This window comes from Tachysurus vachellii, chromosome 3 (assembly GCF_030014155.1).
Source record: "Tachysurus vachellii isolate PV-2020 chromosome 3, HZAU_Pvac_v1, whole genome shotgun sequence".
Taxonomy (NCBI): domain Eukaryota; kingdom Metazoa; phylum Chordata; class Actinopteri; order Siluriformes; family Bagridae; genus Tachysurus; species Tachysurus vachellii.
Window position 1 is genome coordinate 4,023,761 of NC_083462.1, and position 14,315 is coordinate 4,038,075.

The 14,315-nt window shown below is 37.9% G+C and overlaps 2 protein-coding genes across 2 annotated transcripts in view; both read right to left on the reverse strand.

Moving 5' to 3' along the window:
• LOC132842610 (uncharacterized) overlaps positions 1-12,538 on the reverse strand; it is a 104,579-nt gene extending 92,041 nt beyond the window's left edge. Inside the window, exon 1 of the mRNA XM_060865375.1 lies at positions 12,351-12,538. The gene's annotated coding sequence lies outside the window, so the exon portion shown is untranslated. The remainder of the gene's footprint in view (positions 1-12,350) is intronic.
• LOC132842613 (uncharacterized) lies at positions 233-7,039 on the reverse strand. Its single transcript, XM_060865382.1, has 6 exons — positions 6,849-7,039; positions 5,641-5,784; positions 5,218-5,373; positions 5,111-5,129; positions 3,583-3,739; positions 233-3,272 (listed from the first exon to the last, which is right to left on the reverse strand). The coding sequence occupies exons 2-6, from the start codon at positions 5,773-5,775 to the stop codon at positions 3,086-3,088; spliced, it is 654 nt and encodes a 217-aa protein (XP_060721365.1). The 5' UTR covers positions 5,776-5,784; positions 6,849-7,039; the 3' UTR covers positions 233-3,085.
• Positions 12,539-14,315: the final 1,777 nt, after the last annotated feature.

A 14,315-nucleotide genomic window follows, 5' to 3' on the forward strand; every position in this document is an offset into this window, starting at 1 on the left:
GAGTATTTAAAAGTTTACTGCATGAAGCTGACAAAAAATCCACCTTTGTGACTGACACACTTCCTGGGGCCTGTTGGTGGCGCTATACCTGGGACTCACAATAAGCACATAGATGCGATCGGAATCCTTGGCCGAACATACACACCGCGTGTCATCACAATAAGACATTTTTTGCTTTAGATATTAGACACTTTCTGTTTCTCTGAATTCGCCATAATTTTGTCGCCTCGCCATGGCAGCACCGTTCGAGATATCGAAACTCACTTCGCAATTTAGCAAGTGCAATGTCTCGGCATCATGTTCACCACTTTTGGTGTCAATCGCATGAATCCTCTAGGAGGAGTATTTAAAAGTTCATTGCATGCAACTGTGAAAAAATCCACCTTTGTGACTGACACACTTCCTGGGGCCTGTTGGTGGCGCTATACCCGGGACTCACAATAAGCACATCGATGCGATCGGAATCCTTGGCCGAACATACACACCGCGTGTCATCACAATAAGACATTTTTTGCTTTAGATATTAGACACTTTCTGTTTCTCTGAATTCGCCATAACTTTGTCGCCTCGCCATGGCAGCACCGTTCGAGATATCAAAAATCCCTTCGCAATTTAGCAAGTGCAATGTCTTGGCATCATGTTCACCACTTTTGGTGTCAATCGCATGAATTCCCTAGGAGGAGTATTTAAAAGTTCACCACATGCAACTGTTGTGACTGACACACTTCCTGGCGCCTGTTGGTGGCGCTATGTCCGAGATTCACAATAGGCACATCGATGCGATCGGAATCCTTGGCCGAACATACACACCGCGTGTCATCCCAATAAGACATTTTTTGCTTTAGATATTAGACACTTCCTGTTTCTCTGAATTCGCCATAACTTTGTCGCCTCGTCATGGCAGCACCGTTCGAGATATCAAAAATCCCTTCGCAATTTAGCAAGTGCAATGTCTTGGCATCATGTTCACAACGTTTGATGTCAATCGCATGAATTCCCTAGGAGGAGTATTTAAAAGTTCACCGCATGCACTTATAAAACAATCCAAAATGGCCGACTTCCTGTTGGGCGGAGCTCATAGTTTAGAGCGCGAAAGTTGTTCGGGTCGATGAGATCTATATGCGTACCAACTCTCGTACATGTGCGTACATAATTGCCCGATCTGTGCACCAATGTTTGTTTTTGCATTACAGGGGGCGCTACAGAGCCCCCCTGCCACGCCCGTATTCCAACCTTTGTCCAATCCTAGTGTCGCGCGACTCTGACGTGTGTGCCAAATTTCAAGAGTTTTCGAGCATGTTAAGGGACCCCAATTGGCCAATGTGTGGGAAAAAAAAAAAAAATAAAAAAAATAATACTCCCGAGGAAAAACAATAGGGCTTCGCACCATTCGGTGCTCAGGCCCTAATAATGATAATAATAACCTTTATTTTCTATAGTGCCTTTAAAAGTGTATCTCAAAGTGCTTTACAAAAGCAAATAAAACAAAAATACACCATATAATATAAACATTAAAATTAAAGCAACAAAAACAGACTATAAAATAAGCACTATGTAAAATTACAATTAGTCAATTAAAAGCTACCCTAAAAAAATGAGTTTTAAGCTGAGATTTAAAAATGCCAAGAGATTTTGCTTGCCTTATCTCAGTTGGTAAAGATTTCCAAAGTTTTGGAGCTAGTGAAGAAAAAGCCCTGTCTCTCATCGATCGTAAACGAGTTAAGGAAACAGTTAAAAGACCAGTTTCAGAAGAACGAAGGTCGTGAGATGGAATATAGGGAATTAAAAGCTCAGTCAGATATTGAGGAGCTAACCCGTGTAAGGCCTTGTAGGTAAGCACCAAAATCTTAAAATCATCTTCAAAATCTTAGTAATACTACGTGATACAAATGTGTTTTTGTAGTACTGTGTGTTGTACCGTGAAAGGTTTAGCTCCGTTTCATGCGGAAGGAGACGGTCAACAACTACAATCCGAGGCAGAGGTAACGGCAGAGGCAGAGGTCGTAACGTTGCTGCCGATAACATGGAAACAGAAGACTTGGAGCGTGTTCACGTGTTTCAGGCACAAAGACTTACGCAACAGTAAGTCTTTGTAAGACAGTAAGACAGTAACACAAGTAAGTGTATTGATTGATTTAATATTCGGAACTTTAAGTGATATAAAGCCGTATTCTGTTAGTAAAAGCTACTGTAATGTAAATAGAAAAACAAAGCAAAACCAACGTTAATCACCGATCGAGAAGGAAAAACGCAACCTTAGTTCTCTCCAGCGCTGGAAAGCTGATCCTATATTAACACGTCCTACTTCTTACCTTATCGTAAGTCTTTCTTCGCTTTCTTTCTTTGTTTTTATCCTCCATGTCAACGTTAAAACCGCTTTCTGCTAATGTCACACATGCGCACTGAACACTCTCTCCGCCGCATATTGACAAGACACGCCCCTTTCTGCTCATTGGCTACACGTTGGTTTTGTTTTGTTTGGCGCCCCAGCACAGTTTTCTGAAGCCTTTCTCAAACAACGGAGACCCCACCTTTAACAGATTTGTATGAAAACATTGCATTTTGGCTTTAAATCGATTGTTTTATCAACTTAATGTCTGAAAAAAAATAAAAATAAAAATTCTTGAAAAAGTGCAGTGATGGAAAAGATAAGTGCAGGAAGGACAGAGGCACTGAAGCTGAATCTTAATCCTCACAGACAGACAGAAATCCCTCCATGATGGACAAAACAGTAAAGAAATCCAATAAATAAAGATAAAACATCTAAACTCTACACACACACACACACACACACACATTCTTCTATCACTAACACTGCAACATTAAAGTCTACAAAATATATTTTTACTGGATGACTAACTTCTTATCTATATATAGTTAATGACACTTAGATATTTATTATATATTAAAAGGTGATTTAAATATCTGCTATTTGTAATTTATTTATTCTGATTTAATTTATTTTAGTTTAATCTCCATTACAGTAAGAATAAGTACTTCAAGCCACGATAAAATGTACATAAATTTATGTTGGATGTTTGGGGGACAAAGTTAGGGAGGACAGATTAAGATGGTTTGGACATGTTCAGAGGAGTGAGAGTGAGTATATTGGTAGGAGAATGTTGGACATGGAGCTGCCAGGCAGGAGGCAAAGAGGAAGGCCAAAGAGGAGGTATATGGATGTAATGAATGAGGATTTGAAGCTAGTGGGTGCAAGTGTTGAGGATGCAGAAGATAGGGATAAGTGGAGAGATGATTTGCTATGGCGACCCCTGAAGGAAAAGCAGAAAGAAGCAAAACGTTTCATGTGATGACTCAAATCTTAACATGAACAGGAGGAATAAAAACATGCAGCGTCCATACAGAGAGACTTTAAATGGTGATTTAAATAAATAAATGAACATGTTCCACTTTCTTCCTACAGTTTTTATCTGTCTCATTAACATCCAGAATTTTATTTTTATTAATATCAACAAAAGGTGTTTCAGCTCCACACGTTTCTGGGAGAAATAAACAACAAAATAAAATGTGTGTGAAAGCAGCTGTAGTGTGTAAAGGTCCTGCAGTTTAAGTTTTACTCACTCGTTATTCTGTTCTTCTGTTTGTTCACAGCAGCTTCTCAAGCTCACCAAGACTCCAATCCCAATGATGATGATGATGATGATGATGACGACGATGATGATGGTGGTGGTGGTGGTGGTGATCTTGATGGTTGGGTTGGTAGCGTTGCGGTCAGTGACTTAAAACAAAAAGACAAAGCACATAAAGACACACAGTTAACACGTGTCAGTAACACAAAAGGTTTACTGGTTGCTCTGACTGTTGCACATTTCTCATCCTATCTGAACATCCTGTCTGCATCTGATGATGAGAAACTAGTTCCAGACTAGAAACTGACCTCCAGACTGACTATTGTAATGCATTACTATTGCCCCTTTTCCACCGAGGCAGTTTGAGTGCAGGTTCGGAGCCTAATTTAGAACCAGTTCTTTCTTTTTCGACAGCCAAAGCACCGGCTCTGAAACAGGAAAAGTGGTTCTTAAGTAGCACCAAAACGTTGCTGGTCTAGACTTAAGAACCGCTTGTGTCAGGGGCTGTGGGCGGGGCTGTGGGCGGGGCTACTGTTAGCGCATTTGTTAATGTACCTTAAGTATACTAATGTTTAATACACTTTTACTTTACCACAATATGATACATTATCAGCACACATGGTAGTGGGAGCTACATGCTAAGGCTAACTTTTTTTTCCTGTGTTAATGATAAAATAATATTATGTACTTATATTATGTACCTTCTTTTAAACTAATTACATGGAGCTGCACGTACACAGATTCACCGCGTTTGGATGCCAGTGTAGGTTCGGAAAGCCATGAGCATTAACAGTAAATGTTGTGTTTGTCAGTGACGTCAGACTCGGCTCTGTGATGCTCTCTAGCCGATGGAAAGACAAACCGGTTCTTAGAAGGTTCACCAGTGGAACAAACTTTGAACCAGCACCAGTGCTAGCTCTGAACCAGCACCCGGTTCTTTTTGGTGGAAAAGGGAGGTGGTTGTCCTGCATCTTTAATAAATAGACTACAGTTAGTCCAGAATGCAGCTGCCAGAGTTCTCACTAGGACAAGAAAGTATGACCATATAACCCCAATTTTATCATCTCTACACTGGCTACCTGTTAAGTTTAGAATTGATTACAAACTGCTGCTACTTACGTACAAGACTCTTAATGGTTTAGCTCCCACGTATCTAACTAGTCTTCTAACACGTTACAATCCTTCATGCTCTCTGAGATCACAAAACTCAGGACTTCTGGTAGTTCCCAGAATATCTAAGTCTACTAAAGGTGGTAGAGCGTTTTCATATTTAGCTCCTAAACTCTGGAATAGTCTTCCTGATAGTGTTCGGGGCTCAGACACACTTTCCCAAATTAAATGTAGATTAAAATGCACACACAGACAGACAGTGGACGGACACACACACACACAGAGACGCACGCACACACACACACACACGCAGGCACGTGTGTACACACAGATGCACGCACACAAAGACACACAGACACAAACACACATGCGCACACACACGAACAGACACAAACAGAGATATTACATACCTTGGTAAAGGTGTTGAAACTGCAAAATATAAAGATAGTTATGATTAAATCATTCTTAAAAGAAACAGGATTTTAAACCTTATAGAAGCAGAAATAAATATATAAACCTTTTGATTTGATCCATGACACGTCACATCATGGAGAAGCTCGATGCATTTAGTGATTGTGATGTTTTTCTCGCTCACATCAACAACCAGTTTACTTTGGTTTCCATGAAGTTGTCCATCTGATAAAAACTCCAACTCCGATCCATTACCTGGAGCCTAATGACAGCATTCATTCATTAACAGAGTGCAGCATCGTTTCCCTTCTCACTCACTATGAATAAATACATCATGCAATGTGTCTTTACTGGACCATCTGTAAATATAAATCATCTGTACCATCTTTCAATATTTCAAGAGATTATAAAGTAATAAACTTGTGAAGATTTATGACAAGATCAGTGTTATTTGGTCACATTGGTCAGTCCTACTCAGGACTTTGCTGCAGTGCTGCTGAACTTACAGAAGGTTTTCATGTGGTCTCACCTTCCTGTACCAGGCTTTCTCACAGTCCGGGTCTTGAAGAACAGCAGACGATATGTTAGGGGACACTGGATAAGTGTAACCATTTCCAGAAAAAATAGCTTGACAGATCAAGTTGATGATGATGATATCCGTCATGATACAAATCTGGGGAAGAGAAAAGTTAACAATGAGGAATAAGAGTTCAATAGATTGTATAAATATAAACTCGTCTCTATGTTTGTGGTGTATGATGTTAAGACTGTTATTTAACTACATTTCCCATAATGCACTCTGTTACATGTGTTTCCGGATATATGTGATTTTTGGTGATTTGAAATCACCAAAACAAACACGCACCTAACCCAAATGGGTGTCACCCCTGTTTGATAGCCTCACCTTTAACTTGATTAATAAACCTGATATGAAATCGAAGGCTCTAGGCTATTAGCATCGCAGCCTAAGTATTATTAGCTTGCTTGAAGAAGAATTGTATAAATATAAACTATCTAAATTTGCTAAAGCAGCAATAGGAATGTACAATAGTTTAAAAATCAGCCTCCTGTAGCGTGACATTTATTTAAAACAAAATCTAGACTTACTGTAATCCTCGACACCCTACCGTGTGCTTGTCTCTCTCACATGAAACTGGGGCGTGTGGTTTCTTACCGGTGTTAATAACTTCAGAGAGACAGATCTGGTCAAGATGAGGACATTTACTCAGGAGGTGTATTATTCAGGCATCATACAAATAAGAGGAACACAAGATTGCAAAAGAACTGGTTTCTTTATTCCACCGGCGACATCTCTCACCTACAAGTTATATTTTCTTCTTCACTCAATGCACCCAGCTTTATACTACCCATCACTGCCACCTAGTGGACCCAAACAACATCCCACTCATTACAGGAGGAACCCGCAGCAAACGATACACACATTTCACAGGACTAACTACATCTAACATTCTTCTTCTTTGCTGTATTTAAACCAAGTCAAACGGCAATAGGTCGCCCTCTACAGGTTCATCAACTATAGCTCAGTCTATAAAGAGGTTACCGCTGTGTGTCTAAAAGCTGCGCCCTTAAATTTACGGTCTGTCGGATAAACATTTGTCTGGATTAATAACCACAATGTATTATAACAATACGTGCAGCCTTGAACCAATCCCGCTAATAAATTACGTTTTTAGATGTTTATTTGCTCTAAAAACAGCAACACATATAATTAATTACCTTGAAGAGAGATTATCCTCCTGAATCAAACTGTGCAGCTTGTTTTTCCTCTTTAACTTTACATTTCATTTCCTCGTCAGGTTTAGAATCCACAGAGTAACCCATTACTCTGTTATCATGTACCGAAATATCCGTCATTATTGTCTTTATTATGTCCACTGCGTCAGACACTGCCTGAAAAGATGGCGTAAGACCGGAAGGGTAACCAGAAGAAGACGTTAATGTTTATCACGTGACGTACGTGTGTGTGTGTGTGTGTGTGTGTGTGTGTGTGTGTGTGTGTGTGTGTGTGTGTGTGTGTGTGTGTGTGTGTGTGTGTGTGTGTGTGTGTGTGTGTGTGTGTGTGAGAGAGAGAGAGAGAGAGAGAGAGAGAGAGTAAAACAGCATGGGCTGTTTGTGTCAGGGACACACCGATATGCAGCATCGCCAGGTTTTAACATCTGGAAATCAGTATCAGTATGTGACGGAGGGATGGTTGTGGGCCTGGGACACTATCACTGATTAACCTCCTATTATTTTTATATAATTATAATTAACCTAATTTAATTGGCTGGAACATAAAGCCCTTCTGCATCATAGAGTCGACTCTGTAGAGGTGATAATGTACATAACTAGACCTAAATACATAACGTGCAGTGTGATCTCTACATACATTAATGAAGCTAAAGGAAACACACACCAACACTACAATGTGTAAGTACTGAATCCAAGAGCTATTCTGACTTTTGTTCAGGGAGATAGTTACAGAAGTCGCTCTAAAATGTTTTAACATCAAATCGTTCACAAATAAAGATATTTAATTGTCTTTAATCAGAGGTGGTTTTGTTTTGCTCTCTAAACTATTGTTAAACTGGGACATAGGAGTCAGTTTAATACAAACACACAAAGTCCTGGACATGTTGGAGAACCAACATTAAAACATCTGATACTAAACATTCTGTACTTCAGAACATGGATATAATTCAAATTGTTTAGCAGATAAAATGTTACTGACCTGAGTTCAATGGACATGAGAATAAAACGCTGCATCTCTGCGCACTAATAAACGAGAAGGAGGGGATTCATAAACAGGCATATATATATATATATATATATATATATATACACTCTATATTCCTCCATCACGTGATGGCAGAAGCATTAAAAGAATGTTTGTTAATAATTTAACAACTGAAACACAACAAATGTTAATAATGTTAATGTAAATAATTTAACAACTGAAACACAACAAATGTTCTAACTTGTGAAATCACTTTTAAAAAATTCGCTTTAAACACCTGGATGGAAATTTTGTATGTTTAAATTGTGAACTGGCGCCATCTGCTGGACAATTTAATCAAACTGATTTTATTTTTTATTTTTATAGATTTAAAGGCACTTTTTTAAAACGTGATTTAGAGTCGATTCTCACGTTTCTATTGATAAAACCCTTAAAGATCAAGTGGTGTTTTTAGATGTGAGGAAAAACTATAAACTACAACAATCAACATAATTTGAATAATATATTATATATACAATATATAACATATATAATATATTTATATCCTCTGCTCACAGGATTATTTCTTGCACCATTCTGTGTAAACTCTAGAAGACTGTTGTGTTTGCTGGTTCAAATGAGTCATTTGGGAGCCGAAAAGATTGTTTCTTATTGGTCACTGGGTTGAAAAGGGTTTTACGATTAAATGCAGTTCACAGAGAGATAAAACAGGCAAAAATATCATTTTATTTATAATTCCTCACACAATTCAATAATACCACTTACACATAGAGTTTTATAAAAGAACCTGTAAAAGCCTGTATTCATTTAAAATATACACACCGAACTGTCTAAAGCACTTCATTTGGTGGAGTCGTTTGCAACGGATCGATTCATCGATTGACTCATAACCAAATGAAGTGCTTTAGATAATCAATTGATTGAGATTCAATCCCTTGATTAAAAGGATAAATCTATGTTTTGTAGCTGCACTGCTGTCTGCTGCTGTTACAGAAAATCTCCTGAACAATCAGAATCCAGCAGCACTGTGGAATAAAACAAGGTGAACACTGCACTTTCATCCAGGACACAAAAGGTTTCAAACACTTTCATTATCAGTTACATCTATAAAAGAAAGACAATCAAGTAGGTTGTTTTTATATTTGTACATTTTAATAAGAAACACAGAAAACAGTAAAGTGTGTGTACAGATTAATGCTTTAAATACTCTGACTTTCTAGGAACAGCATGAAGCTGTTTAAAGTCCCTCCTACAATGATAGAGATCTTTATTTTAGATTTATTTTATTTTAGATTTATTTTATTTTAGATTTTTATTTCTTTATTTGTTTCTTTATTTATATTAATAATAAGTCTCTTCATAAATATCATTAAAGGTATTAAAATAAAATAATACTATAAGTCTAATATAAGTATAATACTGTATTGTAAGTATATAAATTTTAATCAAAGTAAATTCTACTTAAACATATTTTTGTCTATATGGAGTCTAGTATTTATACTTTAGTAATAATGTTTATTAGGCTATATACATTTTGTTATATATATTTAAACAGGTGGAATAAATAAAATGGAGAACATTTCCAAAACCATTGAATGCACAAAGAACCACATACACAGGTCCTTCGATATAAAGCTCTCATTTTGAGGGTAAATTGTTATTTAAAAAAAAAAAAAAACCACCAGATAAAACACATTTATTACATAGCACTGATTTATATATATACACTCTATATTCCTCCATCACGTGATGGCAGAAGCATTAAAAGAATGTTTGTTAATAATTTAACAACTGAAACACAACAAATGTTAATAATGTTAATGTAAATAATTTAACAACTGAAACACAACAAATGTTCTAACTTGTGAAATCACTTTTAAAAAATTCGCTTTAAACACCTGGATGGAAATTTTGTATGTTTAAATTGTGAACTGGCGCCATCTGCTGGACAATTTAATCAAACTGATTTTATTTTTTATTTTTATAGATTTAAAGGCACTTTTTTAAAACGTGATTTAGAGTCGATTCTCACGTTTCTATTGATAAAACTTATTAATAATAAGTCTCTTCATAAATATCATTAAAGGTATTAAAATAAAATAATACTATAAGTCTCAAAGTATACAAATTTTAATCAAAGTAAATTCTACTTAAAATATTTTTGTCTATATGGAGTCTAGTATTTATACTTTAGTAATAATGTTTATTAGGCTATATACATTTTGTTATATATATTTAAACAGGTGGAATAAATAAAATGGAGAACATTTCCAAAACCATTGAATACACAAAGAACCACATACACAGGTCCTTCGATATAAAGCTCTCATTTTGAGGGTAAATTGTTATTTAAAAAAAAAAACACCAGATAAAACACATTTATTGCATAGCACTGATTTTACAGCGTTTAGAAAGTCCCTGATGAAACATCTAAGATTTTTCACTTGCAACTTTCCAATCAGTAGATTAACACCTTAACCACTAGGCTACCCCTGTCCCTGCCTCACAGTGCACAAGAGGCCAAAGCGTCTCTTCAGAAATGCTCTTCATCAGTCTCCTTTGATCATAGCGCACTTTCTTAAACCTGTGTAATGAATGATTGATAACAAGGACCCACATTTCTGTTCTTGAAACATGGGACAGCCTCTAAAAGTCACGTATGACCACCATCAGCTTTAAATGTACTTGTACTCTTAGAGGTTCACAAGGATACTGAACGTTGGATCATTTTGCTCAGTAAACAAATGTAAAAACTGTAATTCTTCTGTGTCTTGTGTTTAACTGGGTTCTCTGTATTGAGTTTCAGATGAAGCGTTTGATGAAGATCAGATCATATTTATCCAGAAACACAAACGTTCTAGCAGAACTAGAAAGGGAAAAGAAAACTGATTGGGGTTTTGTAGCTGCACTGCTGTCAGAGCTGCTGTTACAGAAAATTAATCAACACCTCCTGACCAATCAGAATCCAATCACTATGGAAGATGAACACTGCACTTTCATCCAGGACATGAAACGTTTCATAAACATTCACAGTATCAGCTTACATCTATAAAAGAAAGACAATCAAGCAGGATGGGTTTGTTTTTTTATTTAAAAAGATGATAAAAAACACAAGAGTAAAGTTACAGATTCAAGTTTGGTCAGAAGAAGCAAAATATGTTCACTTGCTGATTGATGAAAGCTTAAAATGACTGATCATAATTGTGCTAAAAACATCACCACTACTCAGTGAAATTAAATCTAAAAAGAAATTCAGATTTCCAGATTATAAATTCCATTTTATTTACTGGGTTTGATTAAAACATCAGCAGCACATTAATGATACATTCAGAGATTTAAAATGCTCCTTCATTTGTAAATGAATAAATAAATAAATCCACACATTTCTTAATGCCAGCATAAAATATTGTGAAAGAATATTAACAAAATAAATAAATATTCTTTAAATATCAATATAATCTCTATAATAATCTCTTATTCCTATTAGTAGTGAACAGGAATTATAATTTAAGTTACAGAATACAGATATTTGGTTCTACAGGGCTGTCAAGTGTCACGCATTGAGAGTGACAGTCACGCATTTCAGTCTTTTGTCACGTTCTCCCGCCACACATCGTATTTCTCACGCAGAAAAACTTTTTGACTATTTATCATATATTTAATAAGCCGCAGCGCCCAAAATGTATCAGTCCAATCTGCTAAACATTTAAAATATATGTCACTCTTGCCCATCTTCAAAACTTGAGAGCCCTGCTTCTGCTTTACAGTACAAGATTAAGGGGCAGTTTAAAAAATACTGTAGTTACTTGACCAACACTTGTATAAGATGCAGTTTTCACAGAATTATGAGCTTCACAAAATTGCTACAAAGTCTGAAAAGTTGTGCAATGTAAGATTAAAGGTGGGGTCTCCGTTGTTTGAAATCCAATGTTGACATTTGAAATGTCCCCCCCCCCCCCCGAGGTAGTTCGGATAAGCGGTAGAAGATGAATGAATGAATGAATGAATGAAAAGCCCCCCCCCCCCCCCCCCCCCCGACAAGGCGCCCCCCCCTTCCCGGACAAGGCCCCCCCCCCCTTTCCCGGACAAGGCCCCCCCCCCTTTCACGGACACCCCCCCCCTTCCCGGACAAGGCCCCCCCCCCCCTTCCCGGACAAGGCCCCCCCCCCCTTCCCGGACAAGGCCCCCCCCCCCCTTCCCGGACAAGGCCCCCCCCCCCCCTTTCCCGGACACCCCCCCCCCCCCCCCCCTTCCCGGACACCCCCCCCCCCCCCCCCCTTCCCGGACACACACACACACACACACACACCCCAGCGCCGTTACCGCTGTGTCTAAAAGCTGCGCCTGGAATCAACATCCTGCGTCTGTCGGATAAACATTTGTCTGGATTAATAACCACAATGTATTATAACAATACGTGCAGCCTTGAACCAATCCCGCTAATAAATTACGTTTTTAGATGTTTATTTGCTCTAAAAACAGCAACACATATGATTAATTACCTTGAAGAGAGATTATCCTCCTGAATCAAACTGCGCAGCTTGTTTTTCCTCTTTAACTTTACATTTCATTTCCTCGTCAGGTTTAGAATCCACAGAGTAACCCATTACCCTGTTATCGTGTACTGAAATTACCCTCATTGTTGTCGTGATTATATCCACCGTGTCAGAAACTGCCTGAAAAGATGGCGTCTGACCAGAAGGGTGTTACAGGGTGTGTGTGTGCGCATAGGCAGAATAGGCAAATGCTAAGGGCGCCGCCCACCACTAGGGGCGCCCGTGCGCCCATATTATTATATATATCATTCATTCATTCATTCATTCATCTTCTACCGCTTATCCGAACTACCTCGGGTCACGGGGAGCCTCATCGGGCATCAAGGCAGGATACACCCTGGACGGAGTGCCAACCCATCACAGGGCACACACACACACTCTCATTCACTCACGCAATCACACACTAGGGACAATTTTCCAGAGATGCCAATCAACCTACCATGCATGTTTTTGGACCGGGGGAGGAAACCGGAGTACCCGGAGGAAACCCCCGAACCCCCGAACTATTATATATTTATATATATGTATATACATATAATTTATTACCTGAGAAGTATTTTATTTATATATTTATTATATATATATTTTATTGCTGTAAGAAAGGCAAGGTCTCTGTAATATAGTTTTTTTTTATACAGTTTGTGTGTTTTTCCAAAATATTTTCAAAATAAAGAAAAACAGGACAAAGCTGTGCAGTTTGTTTCTGTGTAAGTTTATGAACAAAATGATCAGAACACAATTGTCTGTGATTCCAGGGACACCAGGTGAAATCTTGCCTAGGGCAGCAAATTGGCCAGGGCCGACCCTGGTAAAACAGCATGGGCTGCCTGTTTCAGGGACACACCGATATACAGCATCGCCAGGTTTTAACATCTGGAAATCAGTATCAGTATGTGACGGAGGGATGGTTGTGGGCCTGGGACACTATCACTGATTAACCTCCTATTATTTGTATATAATTATAATTAACCTAATTTAATTGGCTGGAACATAAAGCCCTGCTGCATCATAGAGTCGACTCTGTAGAGGTGATAATGTACATAACTAGACCTAAATACACAATGTGCAGTGTGATCTCTACATACATTAATGAAGCTAAAGGAAACACACACCACTACAATGTGTAAGTACTGAATCCAAGAGCTATTCTGACTTTTTTCAGTCCCTAGCGAGTTTAGGAGAGTTTATTGTTCTGAGTTGTCAATGGAGCCCGTTACAAAATGTGTTACACATTCTGAAATGTGGGAACACTTTCATTTGATTTCGCCAAATAAGGATGATATGATTTTGTTGTGAAACCTATATTTATAACTCAAATCCCACTCATCATTGAGCAATTATATGATTCAATGTAACATTTCGTGTCCTAATGGTTAGAGAGTCTGACTCCTAAGGCTGTGGGTTCGAATCTCGGGCCGGCCACGACTGAGGTGCCCTTGAGCAAGTCACCAAACCCCCCCTTCTCTTTATTACATTTTTGTTTGGAGTTACCATGCGTATGCAATGGAACATGCTTTGGTCATGTATTTAATATAATCATTAATTTATTTATTTATCTATCCTTAATTTGTCAATTCATTAATTTTTGCTTCTAAAATTAATACGTTGTTTGGTTGTGGAACATTCTGTGATAGCGTTTTCACCAGCAGAGGTCCTCATCGAGCTCTGATTTGAAAAGCTTCGAGTAATGAACCTTTTTCCGATACACATGGGTTCGAAGCTTCACTGCTTCAAGAAAGCTTCACTTTGCCATCACTATTAAATAGATATTTTGCTCATTTTAAAAGGTGATTTAAATATCTGCTATTTGTAATTTTCTAATTTTGATTTAATTTCTTTTAGTTTAATCTCCATTACAGTAAGAATCAGTAAGATGATAATGATGTGATACCTTTATAAATTACCAAAAGA

Bases quoted from the DNA above. Each gene is read 5' to 3' on its own strand.
- LOC132842613 (XM_060865382.1), bottom strand. From the start codon at position 5,775: ATGACGGATATCATCATCATCAACTTGATCTGTCAAGCTATTTTTTCT. The intron at 5,374-5,640 runs GTGAGACCACAT...TGCTGTCATTAG, and splicing joins AGAAAGCCTGGTACAGGAAG to GCTCCAGGTAATGGATCGGA. The intron at 3,273-3,582 runs GTGAGTAAAACT...CTTTTCCTTCAG, and splicing joins ACAGAAGAACAGAATAACGA to GGGTCGCCATAGCAAATCAT.